Genomic DNA, 17725 nt, shown 5'->3' on the forward strand with positions numbered 1-17725 from the left:
TATTTTTTGAACCACAGACAGAGCACCATTTAACTTGCATCCTTCCCCCCCTCCGCCGGAAGCCTGCTGCTACTGGGCCAAGATTGGCTCTGAGGTAGCTTCCTTCAGTAAGTAGTCTGCTCAGTGTCTGAAGTTCCCCTTCATCCCCTACAAACCTCTCTTAGAAGTAGTGTGGAGCGGGAATTTTCATCCTCATTTTATCTCCCTATAGAGAAACCAATGACCAGGACAGAGCGGAGGGAATAGAAAGAGAGTCCAGGACTGAGAGGCAGTTGTTGATCAGGTTCCCCCTTTTGCCATTAACTCACTATATTCCCTTTTATTTATAAGTGATTTCACCATTCTGCTGTTTGGGGATAGAACATAGATAAGATTAGTGGATGTGAAAGTGCTTTGGAAAGTTAAATGACATCACTACTATTATTTTGAGAAGCAAAATTAATAATGTCCATGGGTAGACATCTTCATCCACCTATCCCTTCCCAAAAAGTATGATAGTAAATATCTATATTCTACTATACACATCGTAGTTATTTCATAAGTCCTTGCTAATTAAAGGACTTGAGAGAGGCTAACTAGAGAGGTTAATGAAGAAAACTCCTTACAGATATTATTACTTAAGGTTCTCAACAGGTGGGAAATATTTCTTAGCAGCCCTATAAGAGCTACTTATAAAGTAGAGCCACTGGGACAAACACAATTCTCTGATTTAGCAGTAGATTAGTGTGTAGGACTATGGAATGAAAGAACTGAAAAGGCCCCCGAAGGATCTCTATCTCATGTGTTTCATTTTACACAAGGAGAAATCAAGGCAATGACAATCCAAGATCAGAAGCCAACTAGTGACAAAGTCAAGACTTAGATCCCAGATCTTGTTTATGAATCTTTAATTCTGTGGTCTTTCCATCACTTTTTAAGGAAAGAGGTGAGTGTTCAGAACCCCTATGTCACAGCATTTCACATCTCATACCAGTGAAGTGTTTTGTTAAGTAACATCTATGATTTCCACAGATGTGATGATAATTTGATGAGAAAACTTGAAGAAAGAACCTGAGCTGGTTTTAGGAAATGCAAGTTTGGGCTCAGTTATCAAAGTAGTAATGCTGGAAGGAGATGGGAATTCCTTGATCTTTGCATGAGAGAAGTATAACTGTTAAACTGCCTGTTCTCTCACAAAAATGACTTCCTTTTGGGGGAGGGAGTGCTCTAGCACTACTGGGCAGCAGATGTACTCAGGTAAAAGGCAAGAACACAAGACCTCTTCTTCCTAAGCATTATTTATTTATTTATTTATTTAAATTAATTTTATGATTATAAAACATTTTTTCAAGTACATATGCATGAGTAATTTTTTTATAATATTATCCCTTGTATTCATTTTTCCAAAATTTCCCCTCCCTCCCTCTACTCCCTCCTCTAGATGACAGGCAATCCCATACATATTAAATGTGTTACAGTGTAACCTAGATACAATATATGTGTGTAAATTCAATTTTCTTGTTGCACGTTAAGTATTGGATTCCGATGGTATAAGTAACCTGGGTAGAAAGACAGTAGTGCTAGCAGTTTTCATTCACTTCCCAGTGTTCCTTCTCTGGGTGTAGTTGTTTCTGTCCATCATTAATAAACTGGAAGTGAGTTGGATCTTCTTTATGTTGAAGATTTCCACTTCCATCAGAATACATCCTCATACAGTATTGTTGTTGAAGTGTACAGTGATCTTCTGATTCTGCTCATTTCACTCAGCATCAGTTAATGTAAGTCTCTCCAACCCTCTCTGTATTCCTCCTGCTGGTCATTTCTTACAGAACAATAATATTCCATAGCCTTCATATACCATAATTTTCCCAACCATTCTCCAATGGATAGACATCCATTCATCTTCCAGTTTCTAGCCACTACGAAAAGAGCTGCCACAAACATTTTGGCACATACAGGTCCCTTTCCCCTCCTCAGTATTTCTTTGGGATATAAGCCCAGTAGTAGTTGCACTGCTGGGTCAAAGGGTATGCACAGTTTGATAACTTTTTGGGCATAGTTCCAGATTGCTCTCCAGAATGGCTGGATTCTTTCACAACTCCACCAACAATGTATTAGTGTCCCAGTTTTCCCACATCCCCTCCAACATTCATCATTATTTGTTCCTGTCATCTTAGCCAATCTGACAGGGGTGTAATGGTATCTCAGAGTTGTCTTAATTTGCATTTCTCTGATCAGTAGTGATTTGGAACACTCTTTCATATGAGTGGATATAGTTTCAATTTCATCATCTGAAAATTGTCTGTTCATATCCTTTGACCATTTATCAATTGGAGAATGGTTTGATTTCTTATAAATTAGGGTCAGTTCTCTATATATTTTGGAAATGAGACCTTTATCAGAACCTTTAACTGTAAAAATATTTTCCCAATTTGTTACTTTCCTTCTAATCTTGTTTGCATTAGTTTTGTTTGTACAAAAGCTTTTTAATTTGATGTAATCAAAATCTATTTTGTGATCGATAATTATCTCTAGTTCTCCTCTGGTCATAAATTCCTTCCTCCTCCACAGGTCTGAGAGGTAGACTATTCTCTGTTCCTCTAATCTATTTATGATCTCATTCGTTATACCTAAATCATGGACTCATTTTGATCTTATCTTGGTATATGGTGTTAAGTGTGGATCCATATCTAATTTCTGCCATACTAATTTCCAGTTTTCCCCAACAGTTTTTTTCAAATAATGAATTTTTATCTCAAATGTTGGTATCTTTGGGTTTGTCAAACACTAGATTGCTGTAGTTGTACCCTGTTTTGTCCTGTGTACCTAATCTGTTCCACTGATCGACTGTTCTATTTTTTAGCCAATACCAATGGTTTTGGTGACTGCTGCTTTATAATCAGGTACACCTAGACCACCTTCATCTGACTTTTTTTTTTTATTAATTCCCTCGAAATTCTCCACCTTTTATTCTTCCATATGAATTTTGTTGTTATTTTTTTCTAGGTCATTAAAATAGTTTATTGGGAGTCTGATTGATATAGCACTAAATAAATAGATTAGTTTGGGGAATATTGTCACCTTTATTATATTCGCTCGGCCTATCCAAGAGCACTGAATGTTTTTCCAATTATTTAAATCTGACTTTGTTTTTATGGCAAGTGTTTTGTAATTTTGCTCATATATATAATTCCTGACTTTTCTTTGGTAGATGGATTCTCGACATTTGTTTTGAATGGAATTTCTCTTTGTATCTCTTGCTTTTGCATTTTGTTGGTGATGTATAAAAATGCAGAGGATTTATGTGGATTTATTTTGTATCCAGTAACTTTGCTAAAGTTGTGAATTATTTCTAATAACTTTTTATTAGAATCTCTGGGGTTCTCTAAGTATGCCATCATATCATCTGCAAAGAGTGTCTAAGCATCTTTTAATGTAGACTAGTCATATGTTGAAGCAGTTGCTATAGATAGGTCTAATGAGCTGGTTAAGTTCGGTTATTTATTGATCTATTACTATGTGCTTGGGGTAGCTTGGTGGTTCAGTGGTTAGAGCACTGGACCTGTAGTCAGAAAGAGTTGAGTTTAAAAGTGAACTCAGACACTTAAAAGATATGTGAGACTGGGCAAGTCTCTTAACCCTTGCCTATGTAAAATTGCAAAAGAAAATGGCAAACTCCACCAGTATCTTTGCCAAGAAAACCCCACGCATAATTAATCCACTGAACTACTACTATGTGCTCAGAGACAGAGGAGACATAGATTCTTATCTAGCCAAGAGATTTAAAGGTCAACAAGAGATATTTAAATACAAAATACATTTACGATTTGCAAACATGAATGGTTCACACAGTAAGTGCCATAGGAGGAGCTGAGGAGAGAGTAAATCTGTGTGAGCTGGGAGTTGGGGAAGGTGATTTAATTACTCTATGGGAATGAATTATAAGGAGAGACTGATTAGAAGGAAGGGAAAGCAGGCCCCTAAGATGCAGAGTTAATAGCACTCTGAATTAGAATTTAGGGCATCATTTCTGAGTATTTTATTTGGGGTTTTCTCAAGGCCTTTCTTTGTGTTCTGCCCTTCTCTTTCCCATGTTATTTTTACCAGTCCTTGCTGGAGTATATCAGGCCAAAATGCATCCCTAAGGCTCTGGCTTGGTTGTCAAACCTATTTCTAGCTGCATCTGTCACATTAAGTGATTTCTAGTCTTGTGCTTTCTGAAGATTTGTTATCTTCCTGAAAGTCCCAAAGTATCCATCGCTTCCTCCTTTGTTTCAGGCTATAGAGACTACCCACCATCAGGGCTTTTGAGTAGGAAGAACTATAGCAGGTTGAAAGGCCTATGTATAAGTTAATACAGAAAAATAAGCAAGGGAAAGGTAGTTTTGCTAGCCAGTATGGGTGCAGGAGCTGGTCTTCATAAGCTCTTCCTTCTCCTCTCACTTCCTCTCCAATTGCAGGCTGGTATGAAGGCCACAATAGAAGAAACTCTAGATCATCTTCATTCCTTCCCTTGCCTTTTCTTCTCCCTCGTTTGTTCTGCCCTTTCTCGTTCCCTGTTCTCTGTCACTTACACTGAGAATGTGAACACCTAACGAGTCAGGCCTTCGATAAGGGTCTAGAATTTTTCTCTGAGGTCTTATGACAGGCAATTCACACAAACTCTCTAGGAGTTTCCCTTCAGAAACCACTGGGGCTGGGCTGTGTCTTACTGGTCTCCCTCCTGGAAGTGGGCAGACACTTTCCTTTATGATTTCACCAGAGAAGCATTTTACTTTATATTAAAGAAAACAGCAAACATTCCCTCTTTCCTTCATGACCCAAACCTGTTTTCCTCATGGTGATTCTTGAAGAAATAACAAAACGAAAGCGCCCATCCCTGTAGTAAAGGGAGGTAGCGCCCAGCTCAGGGACAAAGATGACAGGAGTTTGGGGACGGGCAAACATGCCTTCACTCTTTCCTTGCTCCTGGGCCCACAGCCCGATGGACAATGGTCTCTCTCATAAGAGCAGCCAGCTCCCAGAGGCGGCCTGTTGCATTCTCAAACTGGGAGATACTATTGAGCCACCCAGAACCTAGCCTCCTGTCCCTCCCCACCCCCCATTGCTTGGGTCTGGGCCTGGCTATTGGCCGTCAGGCTCAGCAGCTGCTCTTCCTTATTAAAATGTGCACCTGCTCCCTCCAGCCGCCCTTTGTCCGGAGAGCAGATGCCTGATTTATTAGACACATTTTCCTTCACATTGGTCTGGGATAATACAATCTCATTAACTCGAAATGTCCCCGAATCCTTACAAATTCTCATACAATCCTCAACAATGAAATCCGAATTAGAAAAGTTGGGGGGGAGGGGGAGAGAATAAAACATAGGAAAGTTAGATGTACTTGAGGTCTCCCTTCCTTCCCTTCTAATTCAAGTCTTGGAAAACAGGTTGTGAAGGGGTTGGGGGCTCTCTCAGGTTTCATGTTTGCCAGAGGATGGTAAATGTTAGATAAAAGCCAGGTGGGTTACAGGATGTTTTGGGGGGAGAGGGGAATGATGGCTGTGGGGGACCGCGTTAGCTGAGGTCCACTGGGAGTACAGGCAGCTGGGTGTCGAGTGTGGGAAATTAAGCTTGAGGATGAAGGCCCAGGATTCCTGGATGTGACTATTCCTGGGAGGCATCTCTGGCCATGTCTCCCTTCTCAGCTTCACTGGACATTCCTCGGTTAATCATGACAGGGGAGTCCAGCCAGAGGTGGGACTGACATCTCCTGTTGAAAGGGGAGACGGGCAGGAGGAAGATGTGTGCCAGGGGGTGTTGATGGGAGGCCGCAGAAATCTTTGATCAAGTGCCCTCTGTCTCTTCCTAACTCCCCACACCCCCTTCCCCTTTCTCCTCCCCATCTTCCTTCCCACTCCCTCCTAGCCATCCTTGTCATCAGCTTGGGAAAGAAAAAAGAGCCTTTTCTCCTGTGCCCAAACTCCTACCTAACAATAGAGGGCATTGACATTCGCTAGGGGGAGGGGAGGAAAGGGCTGGTGAGTGGGTAAAGATCCTTTTTCCTTTTTAATCCTTCCCTTTGCCTGCTTTCCAAACTGGCCAGACAGAAGGGATATGAAGAGGATAGAGGAATGACTGCTGGGAGAATTAACCCCAACGGTCTCTAGTTGGGGCACTATGGTAGAGGGAAACAAATAAGGCATTGGAGGAGTTCAAAGATCTGAGTTTGAATTCAGCTTTGAATTCGTGGCTCCTGGGCCATTTGGTATTTCTGGATTCTGGCAGATAAAAAGCAATGCGCCTGGCCCCTTCCCAGGGGGCAGACCGTTTGTTAGCTTCGGTCTCTTTACTCTCCCACTGATAGGAGCTAATGACCAGCTACAGTCACACTCTCCTGTGTCAGGAAACAAGTTAACTCCCCAGGCCATCCCCCCATCCCTCCCATCCTTGGGGGCTTTTGTTTTTTTCTCTTGCCAGTTGCTTCAGCCCTTTTGGCTTCTGGTAACAGATGGTGGGGCTGGGTGTCCATTTTGAGTCCCTTTTCTGGCTTACCCTCCCTGAGTTCATTAGACAGAGATAAATGGCTGGCAGAGGGAAGACAGATTGATTTTCCTAGCCTAGCTCAGGTTCAGCTTAGAAAAGAAGTTTGGGGACAAGCAATTTTATACAGGGACTATTGAAAGTCATTATAGAGAACTACCCATTATAGGGGACCCTGCCCCATAAATTGGCTTCCACTGAAACTCTGTTGTACAGTCATTTGGGCCTTGATTTCTTCCTGTAAAATGGGGACAAGAAGTGATATTTTGGAAGATCCCTTCCAGCTCTGAAATTGTTTTGTTCTGAGATCCCTTATAGATTTAAATACATTTATCTTTTGATCATCTAAATATGTCCCTCCTACTACTCATCCATCCTGGAGGTCCCCATATCCTGTGCTAAAATATGGTTTCTATTTTTGTTTTTGGGTTTTTTGTTTGTTTCTATTTTTGTTTTCAAGTTGATCTTTGTAGCTGGAAATTAAACTAGAAAGAAAAGAGGAACCCAAAGGGGAAGTTAGGTTTTTGTTTTTATTTTTTCTAAAAATGGTCTGTCTGAGCATGGAGTTATAGGGGAATTCAGCCCAGTTTAGAAAGAGCCCATGAACAGTGGTCCAAAGGAAGGTCAAGAGTTTAAGGGAATTAAGCAAGGTCCAGCCTTTGGTTACAAATAAAACTATATATTTTCCCACAAAACCCAGAATTTGGGGGGAGATGCTCTGGCCTGTAGCATTGTGGTATTTTGGACGTGAGTGTTAAAATCAACAGGCACAGGTCCTGGGTGTGCTTTTCATTCCCATGGACTTGTTAAAAGAAAGGACACATAGTAGGCTGAAAAAAAACAAAACACCCCCACTCTAGATCTTGTGGGAGGGAGCAAGTTAGGGCTTCTATTACCATGGTTTGAAATTCTAAGGAGTTGGTTAACTTCTTTTCATAACTGGAGAGGCTTTCATTATCCTCTGGGGATGATAGCAGCTGTGTCCAGTGGAACACAAACATTTGTATGGAGTTTAACTTGGCAGAGAATTCTCAAATCCATTTACAACTGAAATAAACCTTAAAAACTATCTAGTCATTTTCCAGATGAGGAATCTGAGTCCCAGAAGGTTTACGTGATCTCTCCCCAAGATGACAATGCAGATAGTAAATGATAGAGTCTTTTAAAATGTCTGGTAGGATGGGGTTTTTAGGACAGAGAGGTCCAGAAAAGTGAATTAACTTATGCTATGCAGGCTCCAGAGCAGGGCCTTGAGCCCAGGTGCAGTGCCATTCACATATGGAGATTCTGAGAGGCAAGGGCAGCCTGAGCAGCATGCCTCATTCCAAGCAGCTTGTGTGGAAGACACCTGACACTGTTCTGGGCAGGGGTGGTGGGCTGGGAAGGGTGATGCTCTGCTGGTCCCAGGGTTTTTTATTTACCCTTCTCTAAGGGGAGGGGAGGGAGAGGCAGAGGCGGCTGAGAGATGGCCTATCACTTCTTTTAATCAGGTGATTTATGGGCTCCCTCATGCTCTGGAAAATGTAGCGACAGGTGGCAGAGTAGGCTGGCTGGCGCAGGCAGGCAAGCATGAAAGGGATTTCCTTGCTGCGGTATATAGCAGGGGCGAGGAACAGAGGAAACTTAAGTAAATCTTTAAAATATTATTAAGTTAAAAAAAAGATGATGATGATGAAGTAAATCTTGTAGTGAAGTTGCAGGAAAATGGCAGAATAAACTTCCTTGGAATTGAACTTTTCTGCCTTAATAAATAAGTCTTTTTTACTCCCTGTCCCTGTCTCGAGAACCTATTTTTTGTAGGGTCACTCTGATTGAAAATGCTTTCGATCAGGAGCATGTGTTCTGTTGAGAGATATGAAGATGTCCCTATCCTCGATGGAATCCCCTAGTTTGGTGCCTTTGGAGAGCCCCTAGTCTGATGGGGGAAGGACACAGTCACTCTCCACCCACTTCAGCTGATGGGAGGGGTCCAGAGCCTTGTTTCTGGAGAGCTCCTGATCTGAGGGAAAGAGGGAGGACATCATGGAGAAAATAGCCCAAGTTCCAACGAGAATTGTGGTTGCTAATTTCCAAGGATCTAGAGTTGGAACTTTTGCATTTGCATTTGCATAATTTACTAAGCTTGGGTAAGCTACATGAGCTTTTCAGTTTTACTCTTCTCTGTTTGTGAAATGGGTATTATCTATTTCTGAACTTTGTAGAAGAGCAGCTGGGACCGAAAGAAAGAAAGAAAGCTATTTCTACTGCCCAGGAGGTGGGAGATTGCTCAAGTAGGGACCAACCACTTGTATGTTTTCCACCTACAGTTGCAGTGGACCCTATGTTGGTGAGCGTTGTCAAGCCCCCAACCCTTGCCTCAGTTCCCCATGCAAGAATGCTGGGACCTGCCACACGGTCATCCAGGGCAGTATCGTGGACTACGCCTGCACCTGCCGCCTGGGGTTCTCTGACCGGCTCTGTCTGACGCCCGAGGATAATGCTTGCTTGAACAACCCTTGCCGGAATGGAGGCACCTGTGAACTCATCACACTCACAGACTTCAAGTGCCGATGCCCTCCAGGATGGTCAGGTAGGAAAGAGCCTGAACGTCTAGACTCTTTTTTTTTTCTCCATTTTTTAAAATTAATTTTTATAACTATAACATTTTTTGACAGTACATATGCATAGGTAATTTTTTTTTTTTAACATTATCCCTTATACTCCCTTCGGTTCCAAGTTTTTCCCCTCCTTCCCTCCACCCCCTCCCCTGGATGGCAGGCATTCCCACACATATTAAATATCTTATAGTATATCCTAGGTACAATATATATGTGCAGAACCGAATTTTGTTGTTGTTGCAAAGGAAGGATTGTATTCGGAGAACGTCTAGATTCTTAACTGAGTGGGGGGGAGGGAGTGTTGGGGAATTTGGTTTGTTTTAGAATTTTAAAATATCTTAATAACTATATTTCCGTACAATTGGTTTTCTTTATAATCCTATGCATTTTGTTTTAATATATTTAAAAACCCTTTTGAGAAGGGGGCCGTAGGTTTTACCAGGCTACAGTAGGGCTCCGAGACAGTGAAGAACTGCGCTTGGTTTGGCTCCATCCTTTAGCTTTCTCCTCATCCTCAGCCCTTAACCAGCAGGGATTGTTCCCACACTCCTACTCCTACATCCTCAGCAGAGGGAGCACATCCATTGTCCCTCTCTCTTACTCATTTAGCCCTCTAAGGGGGAATAATCACCCCAAAGTAGGAGCAGTATCCACTGAAAACAATAGATTTTTCTTTTCTTTAAATGGAGGCTTAGAGACTAGCCAAACTAGTAAATATTGGATGGAGGCCCAAAACTTAGGCCATCTCAAGTCCAGTTGAGTGGTGATAACTGCCCCTGCCAGGGATGGCAAAGGACATCGAGTGCCAAATTAAGAGTCAGATCTCTTTCAACTTCAGTTTCTTTAAATGTAAAATGAGAGGGTTAGAATTGGATGCAAACATCCCTTCTGGTTTCAGTTTATGATCCTATGAGTTTGGATCATGAATTTATTACTCTCTATTTGTCCACTAAAGTTACATTATGTAAGCAAATAATTTGATCTCACTACCTTCACTCTGTTGGATTAGATAATCCTGTCCAGCTCTAAATCCTCTGACTCTGCTCAGATTACTCTGCCTCTTGGGCCTTCAGTTTCCTTTTCTGTAAATTTTGAATAATTTACCTGCCCTGTTTTCTTCCCGGGGCTCTCCCAAGGATCAGGTGAGATCATAGATAGGAAAAGCAGAATGTCAGCTTTGGAGGGTGGACATTTCCTTCTCCCTTCTACCCGCAGGGAAGACTTGCCAACAGGCCGACCCTTGTGCCTCCAATCCCTGTGCTAATGGCGGACAGTGCCTGCCCTTTGAGTCCAGCTACATCTGCGGCTGCCCACCTGGTTTCCATGGCCCTACTTGCAAGCATGACGTGAATGAGTGTAGCCAGAACGCGGCCATCTGCAAGAATGGGGGCACCTGCCACAATGAGGTGGGCTCCTACCAGTGTGTCTGCCGACCTGCCTATACTGGCCAGAACTGTGAGCTGCCCTATGTGCCGTGCAACCCCTCCCCCTGCCAGAACGGGGGCACCTGTCGTCAGACCGGAGACACCACCTACGAATGTACTTGTCTGCCAGGTACTGAGCTCCCCTTCTCTTACCCTCTCTAAGACTTTACTAAGCATGTGCTGCGTCCCCAGTCTTGTGTTCAGTCCCGCGAGGGAGACCAGATTGAAGGCTGTCATCTCTGGAAAATCTGGAGAGTGCTCCAGGACAGTGCAGGGGGATTTGGGGTTAGACCATAAGCCCCGGGGAGCAAGGCCAGAAGGGGGGCCACCCCTGGGTCTCATCCTGTCTCGGAGACTGTGGGTGGAAAGGTCCTTTGTTGCAGACTCCCACGTTTGTCCACATGAGGGCTTTAGAAGAGTCTCCCAAGGTCTCCCTCAGTACTTAGAGTGATGGCTGTTGGCTTTATCCTTCGAAAGCAAAGCTAGTCTGCAACAAGAGCCTCCTTCACCCCAGGGGTGCTTTCTGCCAGCAGTCCAGGTGACAGCTCTTGATGGGGGTGGTGAGTAGTGTGTGTGTGCATGTTCAAGGCCCTGGGACTGGGCCCTGCTAGAGGGCTGTGGCTTTTTTTAAAGGGGAAATGAGAGGCCTCTTCAGCCTCAGTCCAAGCTTGAGCCCCAACAGTCTGTTCCTCAGAGGCTCCGCCACCTCCCCAAACAGCTGGGGCCCCCTGCGTGCAGACACACGGTTTATGCATTTCCTGAATGTCAGCCGCCAGCTGAGGAGGGGAGGGGGGCCCTGGGCTCCGGGGTGGGGCTTTGTTTGGGCCCAGGATCATTTCTTTTCACATCTGAATTGTCTTTCTTCTTGTTAGGGACAGGATGAGAAAAAGCATCTCTCACAGGATGGGGAAATGGTGTCAGGAGCTAGTGTGTGATCCTTGTGTGTTCCTGTGAGAGGGAGGACCTCTCGGGTCCATTAGGTGACAGATAAGGGCACTAGATGGGGAGTCGGAAGACTTGGGCTGTGGTCCCACCTTTGCCACTATCTTCTCAACTTTTGGTTTGGGAGATTAGACTAGATAAGGAAGGGGAAAGGGGAACTGGCCCATCCACTTCTACTATTTTGTGATTCTGTAAGTTGAGAACTTGGGTGCTCAAGCCTATGCTAGGGGCTGTGAGAGAAACAGAAGAGTAAAACAGGGTCCCTTCTTACTATGAATTCAAATTTTAGTTAGGGGAGATAAGACCAACATCTGAAACCACTAAGTAGGATAGCCGAGTTTGGCAAAGAAAATGTTCACTGTAAGTTGAGTCAAACATTTACTAAATGTCTTTTGTGTGCTGTGCAAGGTGCTGGGGAGAGAGATGAACTTTAGATAAGATATGAACCCTACCCTGATGGGATTTACAGTTTAGTTCCCTCATCCCCAACCCCCCAGGAGAAGATAAAGACCTAAACAGAGATTATCACAGTCAGAGCTGGCTGCAGTAACCCATGCCTTGCTTCTGGGTGATGAACATAGCTTCTGCAGTTCCCACCAACAACAGAATTTCATACCTAGTTAGAATAATTAGTTAAAATTGTTTAGTTTGGGGTAGCTCCACACCTGCTTTTCCTTATGTATCTCTCTCCCCTCTCTCACTGCTTGCATAGGAATCATTGTTGCTCGAGTGTACCATATCTTTTATACCATTTTCTCCTCCTTTTCCCCCCCTGTCTCTAAGTTGAAATTGAAATTTTTGCTGTTTGCTTCAGTTATAGTTTCTGGTACTTGCCCTGGGGACAAAAAAATTCCTTTTTCCAGCTCTTATTATAATAAGAAATAGCATATGATAATCAGTAAGCATTTGTGAAGCATCTCTTTTAAGCATGCATTTAGGTAGATGGCTGAAAAAATTTCATGAAGGGGAGGATGGAACACAGTGTTCAGAGTTGGAAGTGTCCTTACCTATATCTAGTCCATCCCCATGATTTTATGATCTATGAAGAACATAGAGTTCAGAGCTAGAAGGGTCTTTTTAGGTCTAGTCCATCCTCCTAGTTTTTTAGAAAGAGAAACAGACCTAGAAGGAGTAAGATCTTTTTGCTCAAGATCACACTGATTGTCTGTAGTGAAAAAACTGGAATTTGAGCCCTGCTCCTCTGAATCCAGAGCCAGTGCTTTCCCTCCTGCAGCACAGCTTAGGTGGCATTTGAGTTGGCTTTTAAAGGGAGGGGCTGAAGTTCAGCACACATAGAACAGAAAGAGAACATTGTCACTATAGAAAATGGAGTGAGCAAAGGCACCAAAGTGGCAGATACTGGGCATGTTTTGAGGGGATGTGACTAGTCCATTTTGGCTGAATCATAGAGTTCTCAGAAAAGAGTAATAATACGAGGTAAAGCTGGATTAAGTGTGGTGGTGCCAGCTTCTGAAAGGCTTTAAATGGAAGGAAAGAAATATGAAATGCACTTGATGTGCAGAAGGCAGCCAGAATAGATTTTGGAATAGAGGAGAGACTTGTTTTCTGGACGAGATAGTCTTGACCTGGAACTTGAAACCTGAATAGAGGAAGAGACCAGCAGGCTGGTTGGAGAAAGAAATCAAACTTTCTCCTATAAGGCAGGTGTCTAGCTTTGCATCTCCCAGTCATCACTCTAGGAAATAGTCTAGTCAGCAGCTACTTGGGTCTAGGCAAGTTCAGTGGAGGGTGGAAAGACATATCCATGTTCTAGTGTCTCAACTTGCTTAGCTGTTCACTGTCTTCAGGGCTTCTGTGGACTATATTGCCAAAGTCCATTATTGATCTAATTATTAAAGACCTAGAGCAGAAACCTCTTGGAAGTTGGGGAATCAAAAATGAAATGGAGTCAAGACATTGGGTTTCAATTGCAGGATCCTTGGTTTATTCTTCTGACTGTGGAGGAGCCTGAATGACTGGTGAACAAAGCATCAATTGTTCTCATCCCCCTCCCTAATTAACAATTAAGCAATCCGAGAGTGCAGACCCAGCCCTCTGTTAGGTACTCAGTGGGTATGATTTCAGAAAATGAGAATCTCTGCCCTTTTGGAGATTACAGTCTGTTTAAGGAATATAAAACAATCCAGACAAAACCAGGTGATTCAAGGAACATCTCTCACCACTGCTGATCCCACCAATTTCTACTGTAGCATCTGAGTCTGCTTCATGTGGGAGGTGGGGATGAGTTCCCAATTTGGTTTCAATTTCCCTGGAGCAAACCAACCTCTCATGGGCTTGGGAAAATGCAAAATGATTATATTCTTGCATTACCCTAAGGGAAGATGGTGCCCTGTCATTTCCTGCCTGGTATTATTTTCATAGGTGCATTCCATTGTCTACAGTCTTTGAAGAACAGGGATCATGTCTTAGATTTCACAGCATGGGAGGTGAATGTGTCCAGTCTTCTTCGTGTTAAGGCCCTTGGGAATGCACAGGGTTGGATGCTTATCCACACTTTGTTGTAAGGAGTATTTGGCTTTGATAATCTTTCTCTTATTTACTATAAACATACCATTGCTTAGAGGAGTACCAGTGATGAGCAGCAGGTTATCCATTAACAAGCTGCCTTCCTGGCTTCCACTTTGCCACTTGGCCAACAGACAGATGGTTTGAAGTTTAGTTCCTTTTTTTTTCCTGGAACACTTCCCTTAGCCAAAAGAGATCAGAATTCCTGCCTTTTTTTTTTTTTTTTTTTTTTTTGACTCTGCTAAGGAATGAGGCACTAGTTGAGTAGAGATGGGTTGTGCTAATTGCCAGTGCTTTGCGGTCCTTGGTAGATCTCTGGTAGGTTCATGAGGGAAAAGAAACAGGAGTGATGTCCCCAGTTCTGAAAAGTACCTTGAGAATGAAGCCCTGGGAAAAGAAGGTATCCTTATTTCCTTATCTGACCCCTAATTTCCCACTTGGTCCTTCCTCAGAAGCTCTTTCAGGAAAACCCCCTAACTGGCTAAAGCTGGAAAAAGAATGGCTAACAGGAAAGAATGGCAGTACCTACTCCACAGAAAGAGTGTCTGTTCCTAAAAACATAAGGTCTTGAGTTTTTCTTTTTCACATTCAACCAAGGCCTTTTGAGATTTTTTTCCCCTTGCTTCTTCTTGCTGCCAATTTCCAACTATGAGTGGGGCATGGTTGGTAGGGAGGTAATAGGGTATCACTGACTCTCCTGCTCTAGGGCAAAGCCCAGAGGGAGGGGGCTGAAGTAGCTTGGCTTTCCCCAAGGGCATGAAGTAGTTCAAAGGATTCCTTAACTGGGCTAGAATGTTAATCAGTAACTGGCCACAGGTTTGCCCTGAAGTTTAGCAGCCTAAAGCAATTAGAATCAGATCCTCCTGGGTTGATCATTGAGCCAGAGGGAGTGGAGCAGATTAATAGGTAACCTAGCCCCCAGAATGACTTAGATATTAGCCCCCCAGGTGTTGAAAGAAGTAGAGACCCTTGTAATAAAGGAATTAAGCTTTAGATTATTCAGGAAGGAAACAAGTGTTCCTCTTTGTCCCTATCTCTAGTACTCTAACATAATCCCCCCCCCCAAAAAAAAACACAAAAAACTGTTAGGAACAGTTACTGGCATTGAGGTATGAAATAGCTGTTTTTCTAAAAAGTTGAATCTAAATGGAATTTCTGTAGTTTGCCTTCTTCATATGTTAGAAGAATTGAATAATCTGAATTTGTCCAGATTGATCATTTTACACGTGTAATAATTTATAATTAATATGCAAATAATTTATTGAAGACAGTATAAGAAGTACTGACAGAACTAGTTTAGAATCCAAGTCTCGGTGATCAGTGATAACCAGTGATCTTCCCACTGCATCACATGCTGTCTTCTGCTCCACCAATCTAATCAAGTAAGTGATCAAGGATGTAGATAGCATTTGCCTGGTCCTGTCCTTTAAATCAAAATACACAATCATCCCTTAATTTGTTGATAATCTAATTTTTTTTACAATAGTAGATTTCCAGAGAATTGAGGTTATTCCTATGAATTCTGGAGAGGATAATAAAGATTCTAAATTCCACATTGGTGGATATTATTGGTATGGTCCAAGTTGAACTGGATCTCGTTCACTTGATTTCTTCCAAAAAATTAATGGAGTCTGATTCATCTTCCTTCTGTTCCCTTCTTCTCAGGTTTTACTGGCCAAAACTGTGAAGACAACATTGATGACTGCCCTGGCAATACCTGTAAGAATGGAGGTACCTGTGTGGATGGGGTAAACACCTACAACTGCCGTTGCCCCCCAGAATGGACAGGTAAGTGGCAATTGACAAAACCTGGCAGACTCAGGGGAAGGATTATTAAAATTAGGAGTGCAAACGTGGAGAAAGCTTCCACACTCAGTTCACACTATAACTTCCCCAGATCCATAGGTCAGGGCAGTCCTAGGCAAAGGAAGATGATACCATTCAGGCCCAAGGTTTAAATGGCTAAACATACCATTTCCCCCCAGAACCAAAGCTCTGGAACCAAGAATTTGTGACTATCTAAACCCCACCTTGTCCTTTGTCCTCACCTTGTGAGTCCTTATCTACCCAACCCTTTTAGACTTAGTTCTACCTGACACATCTAGCTCATTTATATGGTAGAACTGAACACTGTCTTCCAGAAATATTAAAAAACATCATCTTGCCCATGGGCAGGATTAGAATAGGGGTGTTGGTGACCATGTTAGAGATAAGAGGACTCTCTTGAGTTGTCAAGAAAAAATTTAGATGTATTTGGTATGTTCTGTTTAAGAAGGTAGCATATGTATGATCTCATTTCTGCTTTGTTTTTTCCCCTCTCCCATTTTGAAAGGAATTATTTTGAAATGAAACTTTTAAAAGTTTCTAAAGAAAGATTTTTAAGAGGGCTGTTTGGCTTTGTGGCATAATATACAAAGGATTATCTTAACACATGAGCAAATTCCCCATATCAATTCTTACATGCTAAAACTTTCCTTCTCTGGACCCATTGGATAATGAATGAATCATTTTTCAGTAGCTCTGTTTTTCTGTAGTCCTTTGTGAAGGATTGCCCCCTTAAGTAGCTGGACCTCTTTGTTACATGATTTATGTAGCTTGTCTCTTCTGCCCTGATTGCTGCTGTCTCCTATGAAATCATTTGGCTTTAAGGAATAAGCCTTTCTAGCTCTGGACAAGGTCTGACATCTTTCTGCCCTCCTAGGTCAGTATTGCACAGAGGACGTGGATGAATGTCAGCTCATGCCCAATGCCTGCCAGAATGGTGGTACTTGCCATAATACCCATGGTGACTACAACTGTGTTTGTGTCAATGGCTGGACTGGGGAGGACTGCAGTGAAAATATAGATGATTGTGCAAATGCTGCCTGTTTCCAAGGGGCCACCTGCCATGACCGTGTTGCTTCCTTCTACTGTGAATGTCCCCATGGCCGCACAGGTAACCAACCACAGGAGGGGTGACTATTTGCATCCTGAGAAGTGGTTTAAAAATAATACTGTAGGAATGTTAAAGCATTCCCTGCCCAAACAGTTTGGAAATCCAGATAGCTAGATTTTTTTCATCTGGATTATAGGAACGACAAGGATGCAAGTTTCTTCCAGGAACTTATTTTAATATGCTAGAGAACCTTTTTAGGTGTGTTAGTTCCTAGTACCTACTGTGTGCCAGGGTGTACTAAGCTATGGAGATACAAATAGGAAAAAGAAAGATAATTTGCTGCCCTCAAAGAGCTTATTGAAAGCTGCTAAGGGAAGACAGATGCAGTCCAGTCTCCTGTGCAGTTTCCAAGTCTTTCTTATCTGTTGTACCTTCAATGAGAAGGGATCCTAAAATTAAACCTAGTTTTGATGTCAATCTAGCTTGTGTTCTGTCATCATCTAGATCTAGCTCAGTTGTCAGGGATGTATTAGAGAGGATTCTTGTAGCAAGAATAAGTTTAACTATCTCTTAGGGATCCTTCCAGTTCTACTTCTTGTTATTTTAGATTATATCCTGATTCTTTAAAAACAAAATTGGCAAAAGCCATCACACATCATCTCATTTCATGTTTTTTCACTTAGGTCTGCTTTGCCACCTCAATGACGCCTGCATCAGCAACCCCTGTAATGAGGGCTCCAACTGTGATACCAATCCCGTCAATGGCAAAGCCATTTGCACTTGCCCCTCTGGCTACATGGGGCCAGCCTGCAACCAAGATGTGGATGAGTGCTCATTGGGTATGTGGCTGGGCAGGTCCG

At 42.7% G+C, this 17725-nt stretch overlaps 1 protein-coding gene across 2 annotated transcripts in view; it reads left to right on the forward strand.

The window, feature by feature from the left end:
- Nucleotides 1-17725, forward strand: part of NOTCH1 (notch receptor 1) — a 72058-nt gene that overhangs the window by 23354 nt on the left and 30979 nt on the right. For both annotated transcript variants that reach the window (XM_074294085.1, XM_074294086.1), the window contains exons 3-7: nt 8808-9070; nt 10314-10652; nt 15656-15778; nt 16692-16925; nt 17549-17704. In XM_074294085.1, the coding sequence (XP_074150186.1) occupies nt 8808-9070; nt 10314-10652; nt 15656-15778; nt 16692-16925; nt 17549-17704 (1115 nt within the window). The remainder of the gene's footprint in view (nt 1-8807; nt 9071-10313; nt 10653-15655; nt 15779-16691; nt 16926-17548; nt 17705-17725) is intronic.

Source organism: Sminthopsis crassicaudata, chromosome 2, assembly GCF_048593235.1.
Source record: "Sminthopsis crassicaudata isolate SCR6 chromosome 2, ASM4859323v1, whole genome shotgun sequence".
Lineage (NCBI taxonomy): Eukaryota > Metazoa > Chordata > Mammalia > Dasyuromorphia > Dasyuridae > Sminthopsis > Sminthopsis crassicaudata.